This window comes from Piliocolobus tephrosceles, chromosome 19 (genome assembly GCF_002776525.5).
Source record: "Piliocolobus tephrosceles isolate RC106 chromosome 19, ASM277652v3, whole genome shotgun sequence".
Classification (NCBI taxonomy): Eukaryota; Metazoa; Chordata; class Mammalia; order Primates; family Cercopithecidae; genus Piliocolobus; species Piliocolobus tephrosceles.
The window spans coordinates 34,834,037-34,854,684 of NC_045452.1; the positions used below are offsets into that span (position 1 = coordinate 34,834,037).

The following is a 20,648-nucleotide window of genomic DNA, read 5'->3' on the forward strand; positions in this document are numbered from 1 at the left end:
CTGACTGACTACCTCACTGACTAATTGGCTGGCTGGCTGGCTGGCTGACTGGCTGACTGACTACCTGACTGACTGACCAACTACCTGACTACTTGACTGCCTATCTCAGTGATTGACTAACTAATGACTATCTGACTGACCAACTGTAATAACTGACTGACAACTGACTGACTGACTACCTCAGTGACTGACTGACTGACTAAGCAGCCTCCCCGCAGGAAAGATCTGACCAGCACAGGGAGTGCAGATGTTGGGCAGTGGGCCCAGGCCCATGGCAGCGATGCTGGCCTGGTGGCTGGCCTGGCCATGTATGCAATGGAGGACAGCTGCCAAGGACGTGGGATCTGGATGGCCTCCATGGCCTTGTTTCCTGAGGATAGGCAGCTGTCCCCCCTTGTGCTAGCAGAGACAGTGAGGAGCACCGGCCTGGGAGGCACCGGGACACCTGCTTTCCAGGCCAGGACACTGCCCTGAGTGGCCACCACAAGTACCTGCCATCCTGTAGCTCCAGGAGCCGGCCCGGGTCTGAGGGCATCTCCCCACCTGCAGGACCCCCAGACCCAACCCTGCCCAGGCTCCACAGCTCTGCACTCCCCTGAGCCCACAACCCACCCAATGAGGGAGCTCCACAGTGGAGAGGGAGGAGCCTCCTGGCAGAGGTGGCAGTGCGTGGGAAGGCCTGGCCTGTGGGGACGCTGGGGAGCCATGGGCGGCGGGGCCAGGACACGGTGGGCCCCACCTCCAGGACACAGGAAGGTCCTGGGGATGTACACCTGTCCCAAGGGCGATGGGGGCCACCAAGCATTTCCACATGGGAATGGCACCTGTGAAGGCCCAGAGGTGGAGTCAGAAAGGGGCTGAGGGTGAGAGGCTCAAGGTAAGAAGGGATGTCCCCAACAGCTGGCCTTGCCCTCGTGAGTCTGCGGTCTTCAGGGCAGGGACTTGGACTGGGCTCTGGCTCCGTCAGGGCTGCCATGGGACTGTGGAATCTGCCTCCCTGTCCCCAGCACAGTCCTTTGGTTCCAGGCGACAACCACAACATCGACAGCGTCATCTACAAGTGGAACCCGGCAACCCGGCTCTTCGAGGCCAACCAGACCATTGCCACCTCGGGCGCCTACGACTGGGAGTTCTTCAGTGTGGGGCCCTACTCGTTCCTGGTGGTGGCCAACACCTTCAACGGCACGTCCACAAAGGTGCACTCGCACCTCTACATCCGGCTCCTGGGCTCCTTCCAGCTCTTCCAGTCCTTCCCGGTAAGGTCCCCGGCATGAGCCCCGCCTCTCCATCGCTGGCCACTGCGTCTGCCATGTGCACCTGCAGGACAGGTGATATGCGCTGGGGGTCCACCGAGAGCCAAACCTAGTGCTGTTCTGCACCCGTGACCCCAAAACCCAGGCAGGGCCTGCCCCTCTAGACAGCACAGGCTCTTTGCCTGGCGTCTGAGCCCTTCTTGCCTGGCAGCCTCTGTGTGCCCAGGGACAGTCCAGGCGCCCGGAAATGAGGCAGGAGGTGCACCCTGGCTCTGCCCTACCCTGGTGTGGTGTTCTCCATAAAGCAGCCCCCAGGCTCAGAACAGGCCCTTTGTCCCCTCGGAAGCTCCTGCAGTCGAATCCGAGTCTGTATGGGTGTCAGGGCCCTGGCCCGGGGGCAGCTGGGCAGCTTGGCTCTGACACAGGGCAGTGTGGGGGCCGGGATGGGGCAGCACGTGGCGTTCCCCTCCAAGCCTCAAGTGTCCATTGGCTGGTCCCACCTCTAGGGGCGGGGACAGTGTGCTGCCTGCTCCCAGCAAGTGTGCCGAGGACTGTGACCGGAGCAGAGGTGCGGGGTATGGGACAGGCGGGGGCGCATCTCCCACCTCGGGGTCAGCCTCTATGTGAGCTGCGGTTCCCCGGAGGGGGCAGCTCGGGGGCTTTGCAGTGCCGGTAACAGCACTCCCACTGTTTGCTAGAAGCGTGCCTCTCATAAGACATCACCTCCCTCGTGTCCTTCCGGAATCTTCTGCGCCCCCTGACCTGGCGACTCATTCCACTGCAGAAATGTTCTCAGGGCCTTTTGCACCCGAGGCAGGGAGACTAACCCAGGCCACTCTTGCCACATGAGCTGCCCCCTTGCCACATCCCAGTGAGGCTGGTACAGGGGCAGAGCCATAGCGGACGCTGATGCCGGGACCCCTCGCCCCCATCAGGGAGTCTGGAAAAACAGCGACAGCAGTCAGGCCTTACCAAGCTACCCCTGCATTAGACAAGAGGCTGTGCATGTGGTGGGTGGGGCTTTACGGCTGAAATGATTGAAGGCATTCTGGAACATTCCATACATTCCATACATAACATTCCATACATACATCTCATTAGGGCAAGCCTGCAGGGAGCACATGGGAATGAGCTTCCAAACAGAAGGGAGGAAAATGGAGTTCAGCAATCACAGGTTCCTGGAGCCCCTCCACCTGGCAGGCGTGAGAGCAGCTTAGGAAACCGGGAGTGTGACCACCTTGAGAAGCCCGCAGGGGCCGGACCAGGAGCCGCGGCTCACAGGGACCACCCACCCACACGTGTTAATGCGTGCAGAGCATTGCACAGGGGCTCCCCCGTGCTCAGCCCACCGGCAGGCTGCGGCACAGCATCATCCAGGTGGCCACCGCCCCGCCCTTCGGGCGCTCATGGTCCAGTGGGGAAGGGCAGTTTTACGTGGATGTTCAAGGCACGAGGAGAGCAGCCATCAGCGAGCGCACCCCTGACTTTTCCAGGCCTCACCAGGTGGAAGTGAGGGCTGGGAAAGTGGGAAAGCACTTGCAGGGCAGTGGGGCTGGGAGTAGGAAGCAGGGTCGCCATCCAGAGCCATAGGCTGCCAGTGAAACGTGAAGCCTGCCCTCGTGGGGTTGACAGGGCTGCACGATAATGACTGGTCAGTGGCTAGGAGGGAGTGAGCCATTGGGAGGCTACTGTGGCCGCCCAGATGAGCTGCAGGTACCCAGGTGAGGAACCAGCAGTGCCAGAAGGAACATACCTAGAGCTCGCTAGTGCTGTGGATGGAACAGGTGAGCGTGCCTGGGATCCAGGAAGAGGCGGGATGAGCCTTCTGGCACGGGGGCAGAGTGAGGCTCAGTGCACTAGGGTTGGGGGTGAGCCAGATTCCTTTCAGCCACTGGCCTTGGTAACAGCCTCAGGAGGTAGGTGGTGGCAGCAGCTCACACTGGCTGAGCCTCGACTCTGTAGAGCGCCTGTGCCAAGAGCTCTGCCCGCATCCTCCCACGTCACCCTCACAGCATCTTGAGAGGGGCTTGCTGCCACTGGTCTCCGTTACCCACAAGGACCCAGAGGCTCAGAGCAGTGGAGGGCTTTGCCCGTGGCAGAACTGGGGTCAAGCCAAGCAATGCAGCCTGTCGCTTGGTTTGATGTGGCACAGGACAGAGCTGACAACAAGTTCCTTGTCTTACTGGTCCCTGCGCAGTCCTCTCACCGCAACGTGCATGCTGCTAAGACTCTGGGAAACTACAAGGGTGTCCTGGGCTGGTGGCCACGTGCTGGTGTGCACACAGCTGACCTGAAGAAGGGTTCAGGAGCCTTCAGTTATGGGTTAGCGTGGCCACAGGGCTCACAGGGACGCCCCTCTGACCAGTAGTCATTGACCTGGAGTTGGACTAGGCTGGTGAGGTTTGAGATGTGAAAGCAGCTGCAAGCTGGGGCCAAGACCATGATATGGGCTGGAAATTGGGATTCCCAAGGAGGCCTCGACACGCGGGTACAGTGGCTAAAAAGGCAAATGGTGGGCTGGGCGCAGTGGCTCACGCCTGTAATCCCAACACTTTGGGAGCCCAAGGAGGGAGGATCACGAGGTCAGGAGATCAAGACCATCCTGGCTAACACGGTGAAACCCTGTCTCTACTAAAAATACAAAAAAATTAGCTGGGTGTGGTGGCGAGTGACTGTAGTCCCAGCTACTCGGGAGGCTGAGGCAGGAGAATGGCGTGAACCTGGGAGGCGGAGCTTGCAGTGAGCCGCGATCACGCCACTGCACTCCAGCCTGGGCAACAGTGTGAGACTCCACCTCAAAAAAAGAAAAAAAAAGGCAAATGGTGACATTAAGCAGCAAAGAAAGGGTGGCTTGTGGACCTGGGCGCAGCTGCAGAGCACAGGTGATCCGGCCGACAGCAGTTCCCATGGAAATACCCGGCGCTCCACACCAGTCACGTGTCATCGGGATCACACTGGTGCCCTAACATGAATGTGCACCCTGCTGGCTCCAGGCTCACACATGCAGAGCCCCAGCACATTGGAGCATGTTCGAGGAAGCTTTGCCAGAACCACGAAGGGATCTGAAATGTTATCACACAAGGAACAATTGCAGGACTTAAGGCTTTATCCTGAAAGAAGGCATAGGCAGTCACTTCCAGCATCTAACGGATGAGCTGGGGAAGGGGGAGCAGGCCTCCAGGGGTCTTGAGAGCAGAGTCACGCACCTCAGATGGAAAAGCACCACAAGTGACTTTCTCATCAACTAGGCAACAGCTGTTGAGCCACGGAGAGCCTGCTGTCCTGGGGGCCCTGCATTCTAAATCACAAAGTGAGGTGACAAGAGAAAGGATCCCTGCAGTGGGTTGGGGAGTGCATTTTGGAGATTATCATCCTAGACCTACCAACACCATAATCCTAAAGCTCCTGTGATAATACCAAGTCCAATTTACAGCACCTTCTTCATGATACTTCACCAAGGGGCTTAAGTGCCCCAGAGCGTACCTGGCCAGCTGCGCGTGTCACCCATGCCATCCTCTCCAGCTAAGGGTCCCTAGATGTTTGACAAAAATCCTGAAAACTGCAGGAGTCAGGCTAAAGAAAATAAAGATAGGTTGAAAGAAACTGAGCTAGCTCTAGAAACAGAAAGGAATTTTTTAAAGTTACAAGTGTCTTCAGAAGTATTCAAGAAGATACTGCACTTACGAAATAAAAAATGCTACTAATGAGACAGAGAGCTTGGACATTAAAAATGCAATTGCTGGCATTAAAAGAAGACATTCATTAACATGACTGAAATATAAAGTTAAGAGAATCTTCTAGAATGTAGAATGAAAGGAGACAGAATCAACCCCAGAGAATCTGTATCTGGCTAACCAAAGTTCTAGAAAAAAAAGAAGAGGGTGAAGAAAGTGATGGAATTGTCAGAGAAAGCCTTGAAGAAAACCTCCCAGATCTCATCAGACCGAAGGGGCGCTGAGACCAAGGAGGGCGAGAGCAAAGGAAAGTTACCTTCGAAGCGCACAGGAGCCGCGGCAGCCTGGGATTTCCCACTGGCAGCCCTGGATATCAGGAGGTAGGACGGCTCAGTGTTCTGAAGCCGAGTGATGTACGCAGTGCCCCCGCAGGACAAGGCCCCTGGCCGCTGCCGTGCACAGCTCCCACGTGTCCGTGGCTTCCTGCCACATTGGGTTAGTTCTCATATCAAGTCAGACAAGGTTTGGCTGTCCTGTCTTGGCTACCCCTGGGAGCACACACAGTGGGAAGCAGCAGGAAGGGGCTGACCTGATTCTGTGCTCACAACCCATTGGCCAGGGCCAGTCACATGACCCAGCCTAGCTGGACCTGTGCTCATGTGTCCTCACAGCTCATTGGCTAGTGCTGGTCATATGACCCAGCCTAGCTGGACCTGTGTTTATGTGTCCTCACAGCTCATTGGCTGGTGCTGGTCATATGATCCAACTTAGGTGGGCCTGTGCCCGCATGTCCTCACAACTCATTGGCTAGTGCTGGTCATATGACCCAGCCTAGCTGGACCTGTGTTTATGTGTCCTCACAGCTCATTGGCTAGTGCTGGTCATATGACCCAGCCTAGCTGGACCTGTGTTCATGTGTCCTCACAGCTCATTGGCTAGTGCTGGTCATATGACCCAGCCTAGATGGGCCTGTGCTTGCATGTCCTCACAGCTCATTGGCTAGTGCCAGTCACATGACCCAGCCTAGTTCGCCCTGTGCTCATGTGTGCTCATAGCTCATTGGCTAGTGCCCGTTATATGACACAGTCTGGCTGTCAGTCTGAGGCATGTGGGAGCCCTGGACGAGGCGATGTCCCTGGGGTGCACCGGCAAGCCCGGGTACTCAACCAGATGCGGGAAATCAGAACTAAAGTGGTGGCTCCACCCAAAGATGACCATAAGGAAAGTTCTGGAATGAGAACTGGTGCGTGTCCTAGAGAGAAGCCAGCCCAGATGGTCTGGGGTCAGCCAGGGCATAAGAGGGGCTTTGGGGGCTTTGGAGCCCACGGAGCACAAAGTGTGCCCAGGGATGGCGCGCTGAAAGAGTGACAGAAACACAGACTGCAGGAGATGAGGAAGGCAGAGACACGGGGCCGGGCCAGGACGATCTTTCTCTGCAGCAGCCGCTGAGGTGGGACGGGACTGACAGCCCCAGGGAGCAGGATGGAGGGGCTCCCGGGATGGGAAGATGGGAGAGCTGGGAGCGTTGTCGCCTGCAGAGCTGGTGTGTTTTCTTCCTCTGGGAAGGAGGGAAGGAGGGGAGGGCCAGACCCAGGAGGGGACAACTAGAAACTTGTTGAAAAGCAGCATACACAGATCACAGGTCCAAGTACGAAGCAGGTGAACCTGTGCTGTGATTTTAAGCATGAAAGGAGAATGTTTGCCTGCCATGGGGGACTGCCCCAGGGATGGCACGGCAGTCGGTCGTCTTGACAGAAATCGCCTGGGTGGGTGGTGCCATAGCCTGGCCCGTGGCTCTGGGGGCTAACATTACCATAAGGTCAGGACCACACGAAGCTGATCATGATGTGTCATTCAGAGAATCGCCCCATGGCCAAACCCAGGGGAATCTGCCTGGGTCCAGTGCTGGGCACGGATGTTGGTGTTTATTAGTGGAGGTACAACCCAGGCTGCTTGGGGGAGCAGGGAGAGGGGAAGGAGGGCAGAGGCCCTGCATCTCCATCCCACACCCTACACCGTGGGTGAAGAAGCGAGGCCAGAAGCCTCCCACCAGGAATCAGAGGAGCCCCCAGCAGCACCCACTGAGGGGGACAGTCGCCACAGACCCTAAGCAGGAGCAGCTCTGCCTTCGGGTGCCCAGACCAGGTGCAGGCAGGCAGCCTGGTGCTCCCAGATAAACAAGACCTGGCAGCCCTGGCCCCTGCCCTGCGTGTGGAGCACAGCTCCGTTCACTCCTGACAGCCTCATTCTGGAAGCCCTGGAATTCCTGCTGATGGCAGCCTTCCTCGTCTTCCTGTTTTGGAAAGCCTTTTGGAGATTTCTGGAAGGTGGTCTGTGACTGCACATCCTCAGCTGGTTGGCGATTCCACCTCACACCCATCTCACAGGTGTGGAAACTGAGGCTCAGGTTCGGGAACCTGGCCACAAACACACGGCGGTAAGCGGCCAAGCCAGGGCGTCCACAGGTATGTCCCTGCGTCGACATGAATGCCCTCCTCCGTGCCTGCCCCGTGGGGATGGAGCCTGCAGCCTGGTTCGGGCTGTGACGGGAGTGCCTGGAACGCCTCACACCATGGTGGGGTCTCAACCCTTCACTCATGGGGCCCATCCGTTTGATGGACTACCTGCTCTTCATCACATGACGTCGGGACTGGATTCTGAGCTTTGTTGATCTTTGTGTGTTCTGGAAGGCAGTCGGGAGATATTTGTGGAACGTGGTTACTGAAAAACACAGGGCTTCTGTCGCGGGTGAGGTGGTGGAGGTGGCAGCCCAGCCCGCAAGACGGCCAGTCTACATTTTCAGGCCGCATGTGAAGGGCTGCTTTGATCTACACCAAGGACTGGAGCAGTGTCCTGGAGACACACGGGCATCCTCAGAAGGGGGCCAGCAGCGAAGGGGCAGAAATGGAGCCAAGGGGAGGGTTTGGGCTAGCGACCCGGGGAGAAGTCCCAAGGGGTGGGTGACACCTGCCTGAAACAAACATCAGAGAAGAGCAGGGGCTGGAGCAGGACCACAGCAGACAGAAGAAAGCACGGCTGCAGCTCCCCCAAGCAGACCAGAACTCCAGGAATGGGGACCTGGTTGCTGGGGGCACCGCCATGGCCCAGGTCCTGCTCGCACCACAGGAGGGCCCTGGACGGGTGCTGGGACCACGCGCACATAGATGGGCTTCCTCTCCACCCGGCCTGAGCCTCATTTTCACAACTCAGTAAGTCCTCAAAACTCACAAAGCCCACTTTCATGTTTTGCCAACATTTTTCACATTGTGTTGAAATCCTTTTAGGTCCTAGAGATGTCTTAATTTGTTTACTGTTTGGTTTGAGTTTTGCAATGTCTTTCATGAACGTGAGCTTTGAAGCGGGTGAAGCCGACATGCTTTGAACGTGCGTGTGTGCCGTAGAGAGGCGCCCTTTCTGGAGGGGTCTGCGGGGGTGTGGGGTGCAGGTGGGGTTAGAGGAGCTGTGCACACAGAACTCACTTTCTCCCAGAAACACAGGGTGGGTGTTCCCAGGGCACTGCAGGTTAAGTGCAGTGCTCCAAAGGAATGGTCGGTGGGCATGGCAGGACTTTGCAACCCAAAGGCAAGTATGAGTGAGGAGCTGGCTGCCCACCCTGGGGAAGGCAGTTTGATGTCCCATTCTTCCGCCTGCCCTCAAAGTCTTTCTGCCCATCCCACCAGGAATTCTAGAACTTTCTTCCAGGTGGGAGAGACCAAGCCTCCAATGACTGGGCCTTCCCAGCTTGGACCAAAGGAGTGAGCTCTGTCCCTAGAAGTCTAGGCACAGTGTCCTGCTCCCTGAGCTGATGGAGTGGGGCCTGCGGTCACGGTCACCAAATGTGGCCTCCAAAATAGGTCTGGCTTCTGAGTGAGTTTGCTGCAGATCTCAGAAGGTGTTGCAGCTTCCAAAGCTTGGTTCTGTGATCGTAGCTGTCGGCTTGTGGGGTCCTCACAAGGACAGCAGCAGCCACCATGTTAGCAGGGACCCCTCATCACAGCTGGGCCCCCGACTTGGTGCCACACACTTCCCGAGCTTCCCGCCCATGGCTCCTCAACACACATGTACATGCACACTCAGGCACACGTGTGAGTACTCGCCTCCGTGGTGATCGAAGGGCAAGAGGTGCTGTGGGGCAAGGACGCAGTGGGGGCCACTCTGGGGACAGGCACCTGGCAGGCAGCCGTGTGGTGGTTAGAAAAACAGGCAGGAGCCCCTAAGCACCCTCATGCCCTCATGAGACCTGGCTGTGTCTCTCTGAGTCTCCATCTGCAGTGGCATGAAGGGGCCCCTCCCAGTGGTCAGCACTGCCCAGGACAGCCTGACGGGGCTGGGCAGAGCCTGGGCGGGAGGGCTCCGGGAAGGTGGCAACTGTGCCCTGTGACTTCTGTCTTCTCTGTGACGCAGGAGCTGGCAGTGGCCTAGGCAGCTTGGAGAAGGTGCCAGGCTTGCGGGTTCTGCAGGGCCGGGAAGAGCACAGAGGGGCACCCAAGAGTTAGCTGGGGAGTGTGTTGAGCCCAGTTCCCTCAGGGGAGTGACCTGTCATCCAGTAGCGCTGCCCCCCCACGGTTGCCCAGGATGCTGGTCCAGCCTTAGCCGGCTACCCTTGGAGAGGATGCCAGTATGCCCCCCACCAGGGCCTGTTGGGGAACAGCTTTCTCCTGGCGGCTGGGGAGGGAGCCCCAGGGGTGCATCCTGCCTCCCTCCCCTCCCCTGGCACTCCCAGACCACAGAGGCATCCTCTTTCTTTGCCCCATCAAAGCCGGAACCCAAGGGCCTCTTTGCCCAGCAACTAATCCACTGATTACCGGGTGCCCACCCGCCCTCGAGGGAGTTGTTGGGGGCTCCAGGTGCTCCTGGCTGCCAAGTCCCGGAAGCACCATCATCCCAGCAAGATGCTCCTGAGCTGCCAGGCACCGTGCCAGGGCAGCAGGGCCAGGCTCTGGGGAATTCCATTGGAGGGAGGGCGGGAAGGGCCTGCCCAGCCCAGCAGGTGCCTGGCCGCTGGGCTCCCGTGCCAGCCGGGGTTTGGCAGGGCCTTTGATGTGAAGATTATTTTTCTCTCCTCTATGAGTCCCTAATGTGCTTAGAATCTGGGAGTGGCCTGACAGCGGGTCCCACGCTGCACACCCTCTGCCTGGGTTGGCACAGCCCCTGGGGGGCATCTCTTCACTTCTGAATGGGAGAAGGCCCCAGCTTCAGCAGAGGGACAGGTTCACGCCAACCTGCAAGGGGCTCCTGACTGCCTGGCGTAGGGAGGAGGGGCTGTGGACAGCCAGTGACAATGACTGCCCTGCTGTGGACTCAGCCAGCTAAATGCTGGGAGCAGGAGCTGGTGACACCCCATGGGGTTCTCTGCCAGCCTCCAGCCAGTTTCAGATAAACTAATTTTTCTTTTTGCCAAAGTATGTCTCAAGTATTACATAGGATACATGCAGACTAAAGAATTATTCGTTGTCTGAAACTTAGATTGAACAGGGACCCTGGGTTTGCTAAATCAGATGCACAGACCCTGGCTGGGTGCAGGGAGCAGAAGGGTGACTTGAGCAGCCTCCCAGCCTCCCCTGGCTGCCGCCGCCCCCAGCCTGTCTGGCCCTGCACTCCAGCAAGGGCTCTGCTTTGTAGCGGCAGCTAGGCAGGTGGCCACACAGTGCCGACTCCCGCCACTGCCATGTCCTGGACAGACCTCCACACCCACCCCCACAGCTGACACGTGCTTGTCCTGCAACAAATACACACCCCCCTGGGCTCCAACCAAGATTCAGCTCAAGGTTTGCTCCCTGCCACCCCATGAAACGTGGGCACAGTCCCTGCCCTGGAGGCTGCAGTACTGCAGGTCCCACCAGACCAGACTGCCCGTCTTGGGCATTCCCAACCCAGAGTCTCCACCAGCCTCAGGGCTGTGGCCAGAGCACTGCCACCTCCACCCCACGTTCCTGCCATCTGCCCCTCCCCAGGGCTCACACAGCAGCCCGTGTGCCACCCAACCCTAGGGATGTACCGAGTTCTCTGAGGGGTCTCCAGAAGCCCCTGTCTCCAAGGACCCCACCCTTCTTTCCCCTCTTGGGAGTGGGACCCACCCCACCTCACCCCCACAGCACTTGGCTCACCTCTGTCCTGACGCCTTCCTAGCTCCTGTGGGTCTCAGAGCTGTCCACATACATCTGACCTCCTCGCTCTGCTCAAAAGCCTCCTCTGGTTCCCCAGTGACCTTTGGCTGGAGGCCTGACTGCTTTCCACAGCACCCAGGCCCTGTAGGCCTGCCCCAGACCCTGCTCCCCACTCTGTGTGCACCCAGCCCTCCTGGCTCCCTCAGTCCTGTGTTTGTCCTGCAGTTCCTTCTGCCTGGATACCCTTCCCTGCTTCCTGCTGCCAACTCCCCTGTTCTTCCTCCATGCCTTTGGGCCCTCGTCCTCTGTGCCCCCAAGGCCCCAGGCAGCCTTTCCATGGCTCCCCATCTGCAGCAGCCCCTGTTCCAGGGCTTTTTTGGGCAGGGAGGGCACCTCACTCATCCCTGAGATGCAATGCCCAGCTCAGCCCCAGCTTGCAGTAAGCTCTCTCCACACAGTGCTCAGCCAGCCAGCTCGGGGTCTCCCAGCACCCTGGGCTGCTACAGGACAAGCAGTCCGGGGCTTTCCCTGAGAGGGAGTTTCAGGCTCTTCTGGCCCCAGCAGACCATCAGTATCTGCCTCAACACAGGTGAACATCAGCAAGTAGCTGAGAAGTGGGGGGGGCTCCACTGGAAGGACGCCCATGGCCGGAAGCATGTCTCTTCAGTCTTCCCCAACAATGTGGGGAGAGCTATGCCGGGTGGGTGCACGTGTGTGTAGATGAGGTCATGCAGGCGGGTGCATGTGTGTGCCTGCAGGGATGTGCCTATGTACAGGCATGTGTGCAAGTATACACATATGCACATGTGCACACATACCGTACACATGTACACACATGCATGTACATGGTTGCATGTGTATATACGTGTGTATGTGTACATGTGTATACTTGAGCAGGCCTGTGTATCTGCATGTGTATCCACATGTGCATGGGCGTGCATGTAAAAATGTAAGCATATGTGCCTGTGTGTGTGCGTTTGTGTGTGTGTGCATACACAGTGCACATCCATGTTTGTGTGTATGTATGCGTACATGCAGGTGTGCAGATATGGGCTTGTGCGTGCAGGTGTGTGTGCCTGTGTGCCTGTGTGTGCGCATACACAGTGCACATCCATGTTTGTGTGTATCTATGCGTACATGCAGGTGTGCAGGTATGGGCCTGTGTGTGCCAGTGTGTGCGTGTGTACAGATGAGTACACACATGAGGATTGCCCACTCAGTTGGTTTCCTCAGCACAGGTGTGGGAGGAGCCCAGGGTTTAACAGTCTGATTACTGTTTCCCTTCTGCTAAGTCAGAGAACTGGCCTGTGTGTAGCCCTCCCACCCGCCCACCTGTGAGGCCAAGTCCGGATGATGCTGAAGGTCCCACCGGCCCAGAGTGTCTCGCAGTCCCCTTGAAAGACATGGGGTGGCCTTGGACAGCTGTTCTCCAGCAGATAGAATAATCACATCTCCTGGAGCCGCAGGAGGGGAGGGCGCGCTGACCTGGAAAGCCTCAGCCAGCCCCTGGCCCCGCCCCCCGCCCGGGGTTCAGCGCTGCCAGGTGTCCTAGTCCCGTCCTTGCCTAGTGAGTCTTGGTCTCTTAGCTTAAGCTCACCCATGTGCGCTCCTCTGACCGGCTGTGGAGCTGCCTTGGGACCTTGCCTGGTGCCCACGGAGCTGCGTCCTCACCTGTGGCGCCCTCCCCTGCAGCGCCGCGCCCTCCCCTGCAGCCGAGGCTCTCTGGGGTCGGGCGGGCAACGGCGCCCCCTGCTGGGCGTGGAGAACGCACGTTGACGTTGGGCCCAGAGTTTTCTCTCCTGCAGCACCTGAGCCGGCCGGGCAGGCGCCGGAAAGTCAGGGGGACCAGAAGACGCCTGGGCAGCCCTGTTCTGAACATACAAACAAGGCAAGCTGCCTGACCTACTGCGGAGGGCAGGTCGCATCAGACCCGCGAGCGTCTGAGCCGGGCCCTTGCCAGTTGATTTGGGCAAATAGAAAACGTCCCAGTGCTTGCTGTCACGGGAGGCTCTTAGAGCTGCCTCGCACCTGGCCCAGGTGGCGCACGATGTCCCTCAGGCAGAAGGCTCTCAGGACGGGAGTGAGTCAGGAAGAGACGCAGCCCCGCAGCATGACCAGCTCTGTCCTCAGCCATGACTGCTTGGGACCGTGTGCAGGGATGCCCGGCCTGTGGGGACACTGTCCCCAGAGAAGCAGCCTGCCCCTTCCCGGTGCAGCCCCACCACCTTTATCCCCAGTGTGCTGGCATAACCTTCCGCCTTGCGGGCCCCACATGCAGACAGGCTCCTGCAACTCAAGGATGGTGGCAGAGGTGCCTGCAGTTGGGCCTCCATGTGCAGCCCCAGACCTGTTGCCTCTTGAGGGTGGTAAGTGATTTGTGGAGGAATGACAAACCCAGGAACCCGGAGATGGCTTCTGTCCACAGAGCCAGAGGAAGTCCTCAGCCAAACTGCAAGGCCAGGGAAAGCGTGTAAGAGAAAACTGGAGAGTTACTTCGGTGTCTGAGGCTAGGACTAGAGGGATCAGGGTGGGCTTTCTGGAAGAGGTGAAACAGCAGGTGGTGCTCATAAAACAAACAGCACTGGGGCCTGGAGTAGGCGGAGGCATGGATTGCTGAGAAGCAAGTCACATAGATGGTTGCTGTGGGTGGGCAGGGGTGGGCACAGCTGGCACTAACATTCAAGAAGAGAGTCGTGGCCAAGGAGGCTGCCAGCAGGAGTGCCGCATCTGGCACCTGCAGCTCAGCAGGCACTGGGCTGTGCCAAGATCCCATGTCCTGCCAAGTGGCAGCCCTGAGGACAGCCAGGGAGAGTGCTGCTCACCCACAACCTCTGCGTCCGCTCACCCACACCTCTGCACCGCTCACCCACACCTCTGCACTTGCACACTCACACCTCTGCGCCCGCTCACCCACACCTCTGCGCCCGCTCACACACACCTATGCACCTGCTCTCCTTTGGTCCTAGACATTCGGTGCTGCGGACTGGGAGGTCTTCCACATCGGGGAGAGGATCTTCCTCGCTGTGGCGAACAGTCACAGCTACGATGTGGAGATGCAAGTCCAGAATGATTCCTACGTCATCAACTCAGTCATCTACGAGCTGAACGTGACCGCGCAGGCCTTTGTCAAGTTCCAGGACATCCTCACCTGCAGGTATGCGTCACCGCAGGCCGGTGGGAGGGTGGGCTGACCTCTGGGAGGCCCAGCAGGTCGGAATCCCCGTTAGGCTCATCCTCACCACCCTTCCCTCCCCAGCGGGCACCCCCGGGCCCACTTCCTGTCTCTGCGATGTCCCATTCTGGACACGGCACAGAAACGGAATTGCAGAGCTGTGGCCTCTGTGCCTGGCTTTTGCTAGCAGCACCGTGTCCTCCGGGTTGGTGGTGTGGCCATGTGGGTCCGAGCATCCCCCTTCTCATGGCTGAGTCATGCTCCATCCGCCCACTTGTCCGATGATGGGCATTTGCCAGACGGCGTGTTTCTGAAGAATAACATCTGTCCTACAGCGAGTGTGACCCAGGGCTGCTTTGGAGGCAGAATCGGGCACTAGATGCCTTATTTTGTGGTGAAGCCGAAGCCGGCTTCTGATGTGAGCCTTGGAGCAGCCAGACAGGATCTGCCACCACTGGTACATCCAGCGTGGCCGCTTGTCTTCCTCAGGTCTGGGTTTTAGAGCTCAGATCCGATTGGGGGTAACCCCGCGGATTCACGCTGACTCGGAGCCTGCGGCGGTGCCCCCAGACCAGAGCATGCGATCACAGGCGTCCTCGTCCTCCTCCCAGAGAGCTGGCATGGGCTCCATGGGAACCAAATCATAACCCGCCATTAATGGAGGTGGCTCCAGATGTCACCCTGACTGACCCAAGGAGTGAGGAGCCCAAGGCCCCATGGACTCTGCCCGCCATGCCTGTCGCTGGACACCTGCATGATCCCTCCCTCTCCCAGGGTCCTGTCTGAGCTCCTGCTGCAGGCCGGCCCCTGCCTGCCTGCAGGGAAGCACTGGAATGAGGTCCCTCTGCTGTCTGAACTGGCCACAGCCCTGAGGCTGCTGCACGCAGAGGCACTGGCCTGGCCTGCATGTCAGTAAGATGCTTGTGTGTGCATGGCTTCGACCTCCATTTCCTCATCTCGAGACGTGGGGCTGACGCTGACGCTTCGGCAGGTGGGATCCTGGCGGGGAAAGGTTCCAGGGGAGCCACTTGCCAGACCCCACAAACTGAGCTGTCCCCATGCACAGATGCACCGTTTGCAAATTCAGGCGAGACTCCTAAGACAGGACACAGCAAATTTGTTTGCAGCAAGAAACAACTTCCGCTTGTAGGAGAATATCTGTGAACCAGCAGGTCCTGCAGGCCCCTCCTGGAGTGACCTCATGGCTGCTGACCTCACAGCTGAGGACACAGTGCTGAGAGAAGAAGCTGGGCACAGAGGCACAGCACTGATTCCATTTCTGCGCAGTGTCCAGAGTGGGAAACCAAGCTCCTGCCTCCAGCAGGTGCCAGGAGCCTGAGACTTTTTCTCTGGTTGATTCAACCTCTTAAAACTGTACTTTTGTACCCCAGTGTTCATAGCAGCACTATTCACAGTAGCCACATGGAGAAAATTCCCCAAGTGTCCGTCAGCGGATGGATAAACACAACGTGTCCATTCACACAGAGGAGCATTACTCGGCCTTAAAAAGGGAGGAGATTCTGACACGCACCACAACACGGTGGAAACTTGAGTCACTGGAGTCTCAGCTAAGGCACAAAAGGACAAATACCATGCGATTCCATTTATATGAGGTCCCTAGAGTGGTCAAATTCATAAAGACAGAAAGTGGCGTGGTGGGTGCCGGGGCTGGGGAGGGGTGGGGGGCGATGTTTACTGGGTGCAGAGCCTCCGTTTTGCAGGATGAAAGCCTTCTGGAGGTGGATGGTGGCGGCGGCCACACGGCAGTGTGAAGGTGCTTAATGCCCCTGATATGTGCACTTAAAGATGGTTGAGAAATGGGAAATGTTATGTTATATATATTTTACCACAATTTAAAATTTGAGGCTAGACCTGGTGGCTCATACCTGTAATCCCAGCACTTTGGGAGGCCTGACTTGAGGTCAGGAGTTCAAGACCAGCCTGGCCAACATGGCGAAACCCCATCTCTACTAAAAATACAAAACTTAGCCAGGCGTGGTGCTGCACACTTGTAACCCCAGCTACTGGGGAGGCTGAGGCAGGAGAATCGCTTGAATCTGGGAGGTGGAGGTTGCTGTGAGCTGAGATCTCACCACTGCACTCCAGCCTGGGTGACAGAGACTCCATCTCAAAAATAAATAAAATAAAATAAAATCTGAAATGTTTTTTAAGCAAACAACTAATTTACATTTTCCTGGACTAGACCAACACATATGTGACTGTGAGAAAGTCATTCCCCACTTTGGCCCCGGCTCCTCCTCTGTGAATTTTGGAGGTGGCTTCAGGCCAACCCCCCAGTTCCTGATGTCTGTTGCGTCCTAATATCCGCCTACTTGTTCCCGCAGCGCTCTGGACTGGGAGTTTTTCTCGGTGGGAGAAGATTACTTCCTGGTGGTCGCTAACTCCTTTGATGGGCGCACCTTCTCGGTGAACAGTATTATTTACAGGTAATGAGCTGCCGAGGCCGGCTTCCTCCCAGCACCTCCCTTCCTCTTGGGGGCTCACCGAGGCCGGCTTCCTCCCAGCCCTTTGCTTCCCCTTGGGGGCTCACCTTCTCTTGCAGGTGCCACTGGCTCACAGCAAGTCCCAAGTGAGGTGTCATTTCCCAAGACTGGCTGGGCCCAGTGGACAGGCCGTTGCTGGCTGCACCTATGTGGGGTCTGAACGGCCCCTGCCCCCTGTGTAGCCACGACCCACGAGTGCTGTCGCTTCTGCCTTTGGATCCCAGCAGGGATGCGGCGTGTGGCCATCCTAACGTGGCAGTCGTTGATATTTAATTTTTAGCTCATAGACACTGTGGGGTTCTCAACATATTTATTTCTAGGAGTTTTCCAAGTATTGTACGTTTAACGAATGGGGTTGTCTTTTTTTTTTTTAATTTTCATTTGCAGCTGCTCATAACAATCATTTTTTGTGTCTAGCCACTGAACCAAACTGTCAGTTCTAATAGCTTTTCTTAAAAAGATTCTCAGGGGACTTAGGAATATAATTACCTCTGAGAATAAAGAACATTTCCCCTTGATTTCTAGTGTTCTAATTGATTATTTAGCTTGCTTCCCTAGATAAAGCTTCCAGAACAATTTTGGATGGCGGCAGAAGCGGCAGCTGTCCTGCCTTACTCTAATTTAATGAGCACATGGCCGTTCGATGGGCTGTGGGCCGTCCGGGTCAGGGCTGGGGTCTCTGGCATCTGTGAGGGCGTGATGCGGTCCGCTACGTTTACTGCTGATGTCATGATTTATAGTGAGAGATCTCCTCACATTCTTAGACCCGATGCTGCTTGGTGATGATGCAGAATTATTTAATGAGCCCCTGGCTTCCAATTGCCTATCTTCAAGCTTTTAGCATCTATAATAGGAAATGAGATTGCTCAGTGGTTTTCTTTCGGGGACTTAACTTTATCCAGTTTAAGATGAAGCCTAACGGTAAATACACACTGCAGGGCTTTCTAATTGCACCTGTGGACTCTGCAGAGCTTTCTGACTGCACTGGCGGACTGGAATAGTCTGAAGAATAGGATTTTTCTCTCATTTCTGACAGCTGGGTTAAATTCGGTTATAAAACCATCTGGGCTTGATAACTTTTTAATATCTCCTTTTTATTTATTTATTTTTGGGGCAGGGGTGGGGGGGAACAGGGTCTCACTCTGTAGCCCAGGCTGAAGTTAAGTGGCATAATCTCGGCTCATTGCAGGCTGAAATTCCCAGGCTCAAGCAATCCTCGCACCTCAGCCTCCCTAGTAGCTGGGACCACAGGCATGGGCCACCATGCCTGCCTAATTTTTTTCTTTTTTTGAGATGGAGTCTTGCTTTGTCACCCAGGCTGGAGTGCAGTGGTGCAGTCTTGGCTCACTGCAACTCCGCCTCCTGGGTTCACGCCATTCTTCTGCCTCAGCCTCCCGAGTAGCTGGGACTACAGGCACCCGCCACCATGCCTAGCTACATTTTTGTATTTTTAGTAGAGACGGGGTTTCACCGTGTTAGCCAGGATGGTCTCAATCTCCTGACCTTGTGATCTGCCCGTCTCAGCCTCCCAAAGTGCTGGGATTACAGGCCTGAGCCACCGCGCCTGGCCCATGCCAAAGTACTGAGATTACAGGTGTGAGCCACCCCGCCTGGCCATAAATACTATATCTGAAGGTAATGAGAAAAGGATGGGCTTTGCTTGATAATTCCATATGATTCGGGAGATTAGCTTCATGTAATCTGGAAGAAAACAAAGCTTACTCCACTTCACATTGTACACAAAAATAAATGTTAAATGGATTAAAAGTCCAAATGTGAAAAAGAAGAAAAGCTAAGGGCAGTTGCATAACCTCTGGGTTCTATGGAGAAGACAAGCCTGGAAGGAAAGGCACTGGGTCTGACCACCTGCATTAAAAGCTTTCTGTGGAAAACATATCCTATTCAAAAGCAAAAAACAAACTCTTTGCCACACATACGACAGAAAACGAACCCTTACAAACTAATAAGAGATGTGTTTTTAAATTTGGAAAAATGGACAAACGATATGAATAGGAATTGGCTGGGCACAGTGGCTCACGCCTGTAATCCCAGCACTTTGGGAGGTGAAGGCAGGTGGATCATGAGGTCAGGAGATCGAGACCATCCTGGCTAACACAGTGAAACCCTGTCTCTACTAAAAATACAAAAAATTAGCCGGGCATGGTGGCGGGCGCCTATAGTCCCAGGTCCTAGGGGAGGCTGAAGCAGGAGAATGCCGGGAACCTGGGAGGTGGAGCTTGCAGTGAGCCAAGATAGCTCCGCTGCACTCCAGCCTGGGAGACAGAGCGAGACTCTGTCTCAAAAAAAAAGATATGAGTCGGAATTTTTAGAAGGAAAGATGAACAGTGTGAATAAACATTGTAAGTGATTTGTCCTCAAAGCAAAACCCTGACAGGTTCTTCCCCATTTGTTTGGAGGCATTTTAAAGATGGGCAGTGGAGTGGGTGGGGGATCCTGGGGGATCCCACCCTGCTGTTTCCCATGAGAACAGGAGCCACCACGGCTTCTCCAGAAAGCAGTCTGGAAGAATTTATTTTCATACTTTGATATTTGATATTTAATTAAATTTAAACAACTCGTGCTCTTTGATGTCGGCGCCCTGCCTTGGGGACTCCACGCCTCGGAAATGGAAGCCCCTGGGATAAACGAGTCCTTTGGAAGGCAAACCCTGGCGACCAGTGGCTGCCCAGAGCAAGAATGAGGGCCTGGGGCAGCCCCTGACGAGGGGCTGCAGAGCAGCGGGCAGAGAGCTGGGCTCCTGTGTCTGAGGACAGAGGGGCTCCCGCCTGCATGGTGGCCTGCGTGTGTTTGAGGGGGCCCTGGGGAAAGTCACGTACCTCGTGATTGAGGCCGACCCTCAGAACTACATGTTTGGGGGTCCCTGGGGGCAGGATCTTGGGTGGATAGGAGGTAGCGCTGGGATCTTGGCGAGATCTGGAATCTTTCCTCTTCTGGGCCTCAGCCTCCTGCTTTGCAAGATGAGAAGCCCTCGTGGCCCAGAATCAATCTCTCCACGCCGTGCCAGTGGGGATGGAAGAGGCTTGGATGTGACCCAGAGCTGCTGGGTCCCTGACAGCGCGGGTGGGAGCCCGGGAAGAAGAGCCACCCCGCAGGGCCCAGGCTGACCTGGCTGCCACTGTCTGTCCCGCAGGTGGCAGGGCTACGAGGGCTTCGTGGCTGTGCACAGCCTCCCCACCGTCGGCTGCAGGGACTGGGAGGCCTTCAGCACCACGGCCGGCGCCTACCTCATCTACTCCAGCGCCAAGGAGCCCCTCTCCAGGGTCCTGCGGCTGAGGACGCGCTGAGGCCGCGGCTGTCCAGGAGCAACTGGGATGGCCAGGCGGGGCGGGACCCCAGCACCTCCCCCACAGTGGCCCTGGACGTCCAGGTGGGCCGAGCCTAGGGCAGCCCAGGCCTGGGCATCAGGCAGGGTGCAGGTGGGGCCATCTGCAGCCCTAGTTGGGGCAGGGCCATCCATCCACCACTGGGTCCTTCTGAGCCACAGCCCCAGTGACGGTCTGGGTCTTACAGGTGGAGGCCCAGAGCCCCTGCCGGCACTCGCCCATCTGACTGTCAAGCAGGGATTTCGCTGTCAAGGAACCGTATCTATAAATTTTTACCTCAAACAACAGGACCTTGGCTTGTGTCCCCGCACCTGCAGTGTGCGCCCGGCCACCTAAGCAGGCGTGGTGCCGTCCCACCATTGCCGCCACCTATTTATTGTGTTTTATCTGAACGGAACTGTATTTATATTGCTCTTTACAAAAGCACCGGTGCTCCTCTCTCGGCAGTGGGTGGGCACAGCCCCTCACCACGGACACCTCCCCGTACAGGGAGAGGCGTCCCTCCCAGACTCAGTTTACCCATAAATGCACTGGGGCGAGGTCAGAAATCACAAGCCTGGGCATGGCCTGGATCGTACCCCCTCCCCACAGCCC

At 56.9% G+C, this 20,648-nt stretch overlaps 1 protein-coding gene across 1 annotated transcript in view; it reads left to right on the top strand.

Annotated features, from left to right (window-relative positions):
• TSPEAR (thrombospondin type laminin G domain and EAR repeats) overlaps positions 1-20,192 on the top strand; it is a 38,072-nt gene extending 17,880 nt beyond the window's left edge. Inside the window, exons 8-11 of the mRNA XM_026447464.1 lie at positions 1,027-1,256; positions 14,001-14,188; positions 16,552-16,653; positions 19,862-20,192. Of these exons, the coding sequence (XP_026303249.1) occupies positions 1,027-1,256; positions 14,001-14,188; positions 16,552-16,653; positions 19,862-20,015 (674 nt within the window). The 3' untranslated portion in view covers positions 20,016-20,192. The remainder of the gene's footprint in view (positions 1-1,026; positions 1,257-14,000; positions 14,189-16,551; positions 16,654-19,861) is intronic.
• The last annotated feature ends 456 nt before the right edge of the window (positions 20,193-20,648 follow it).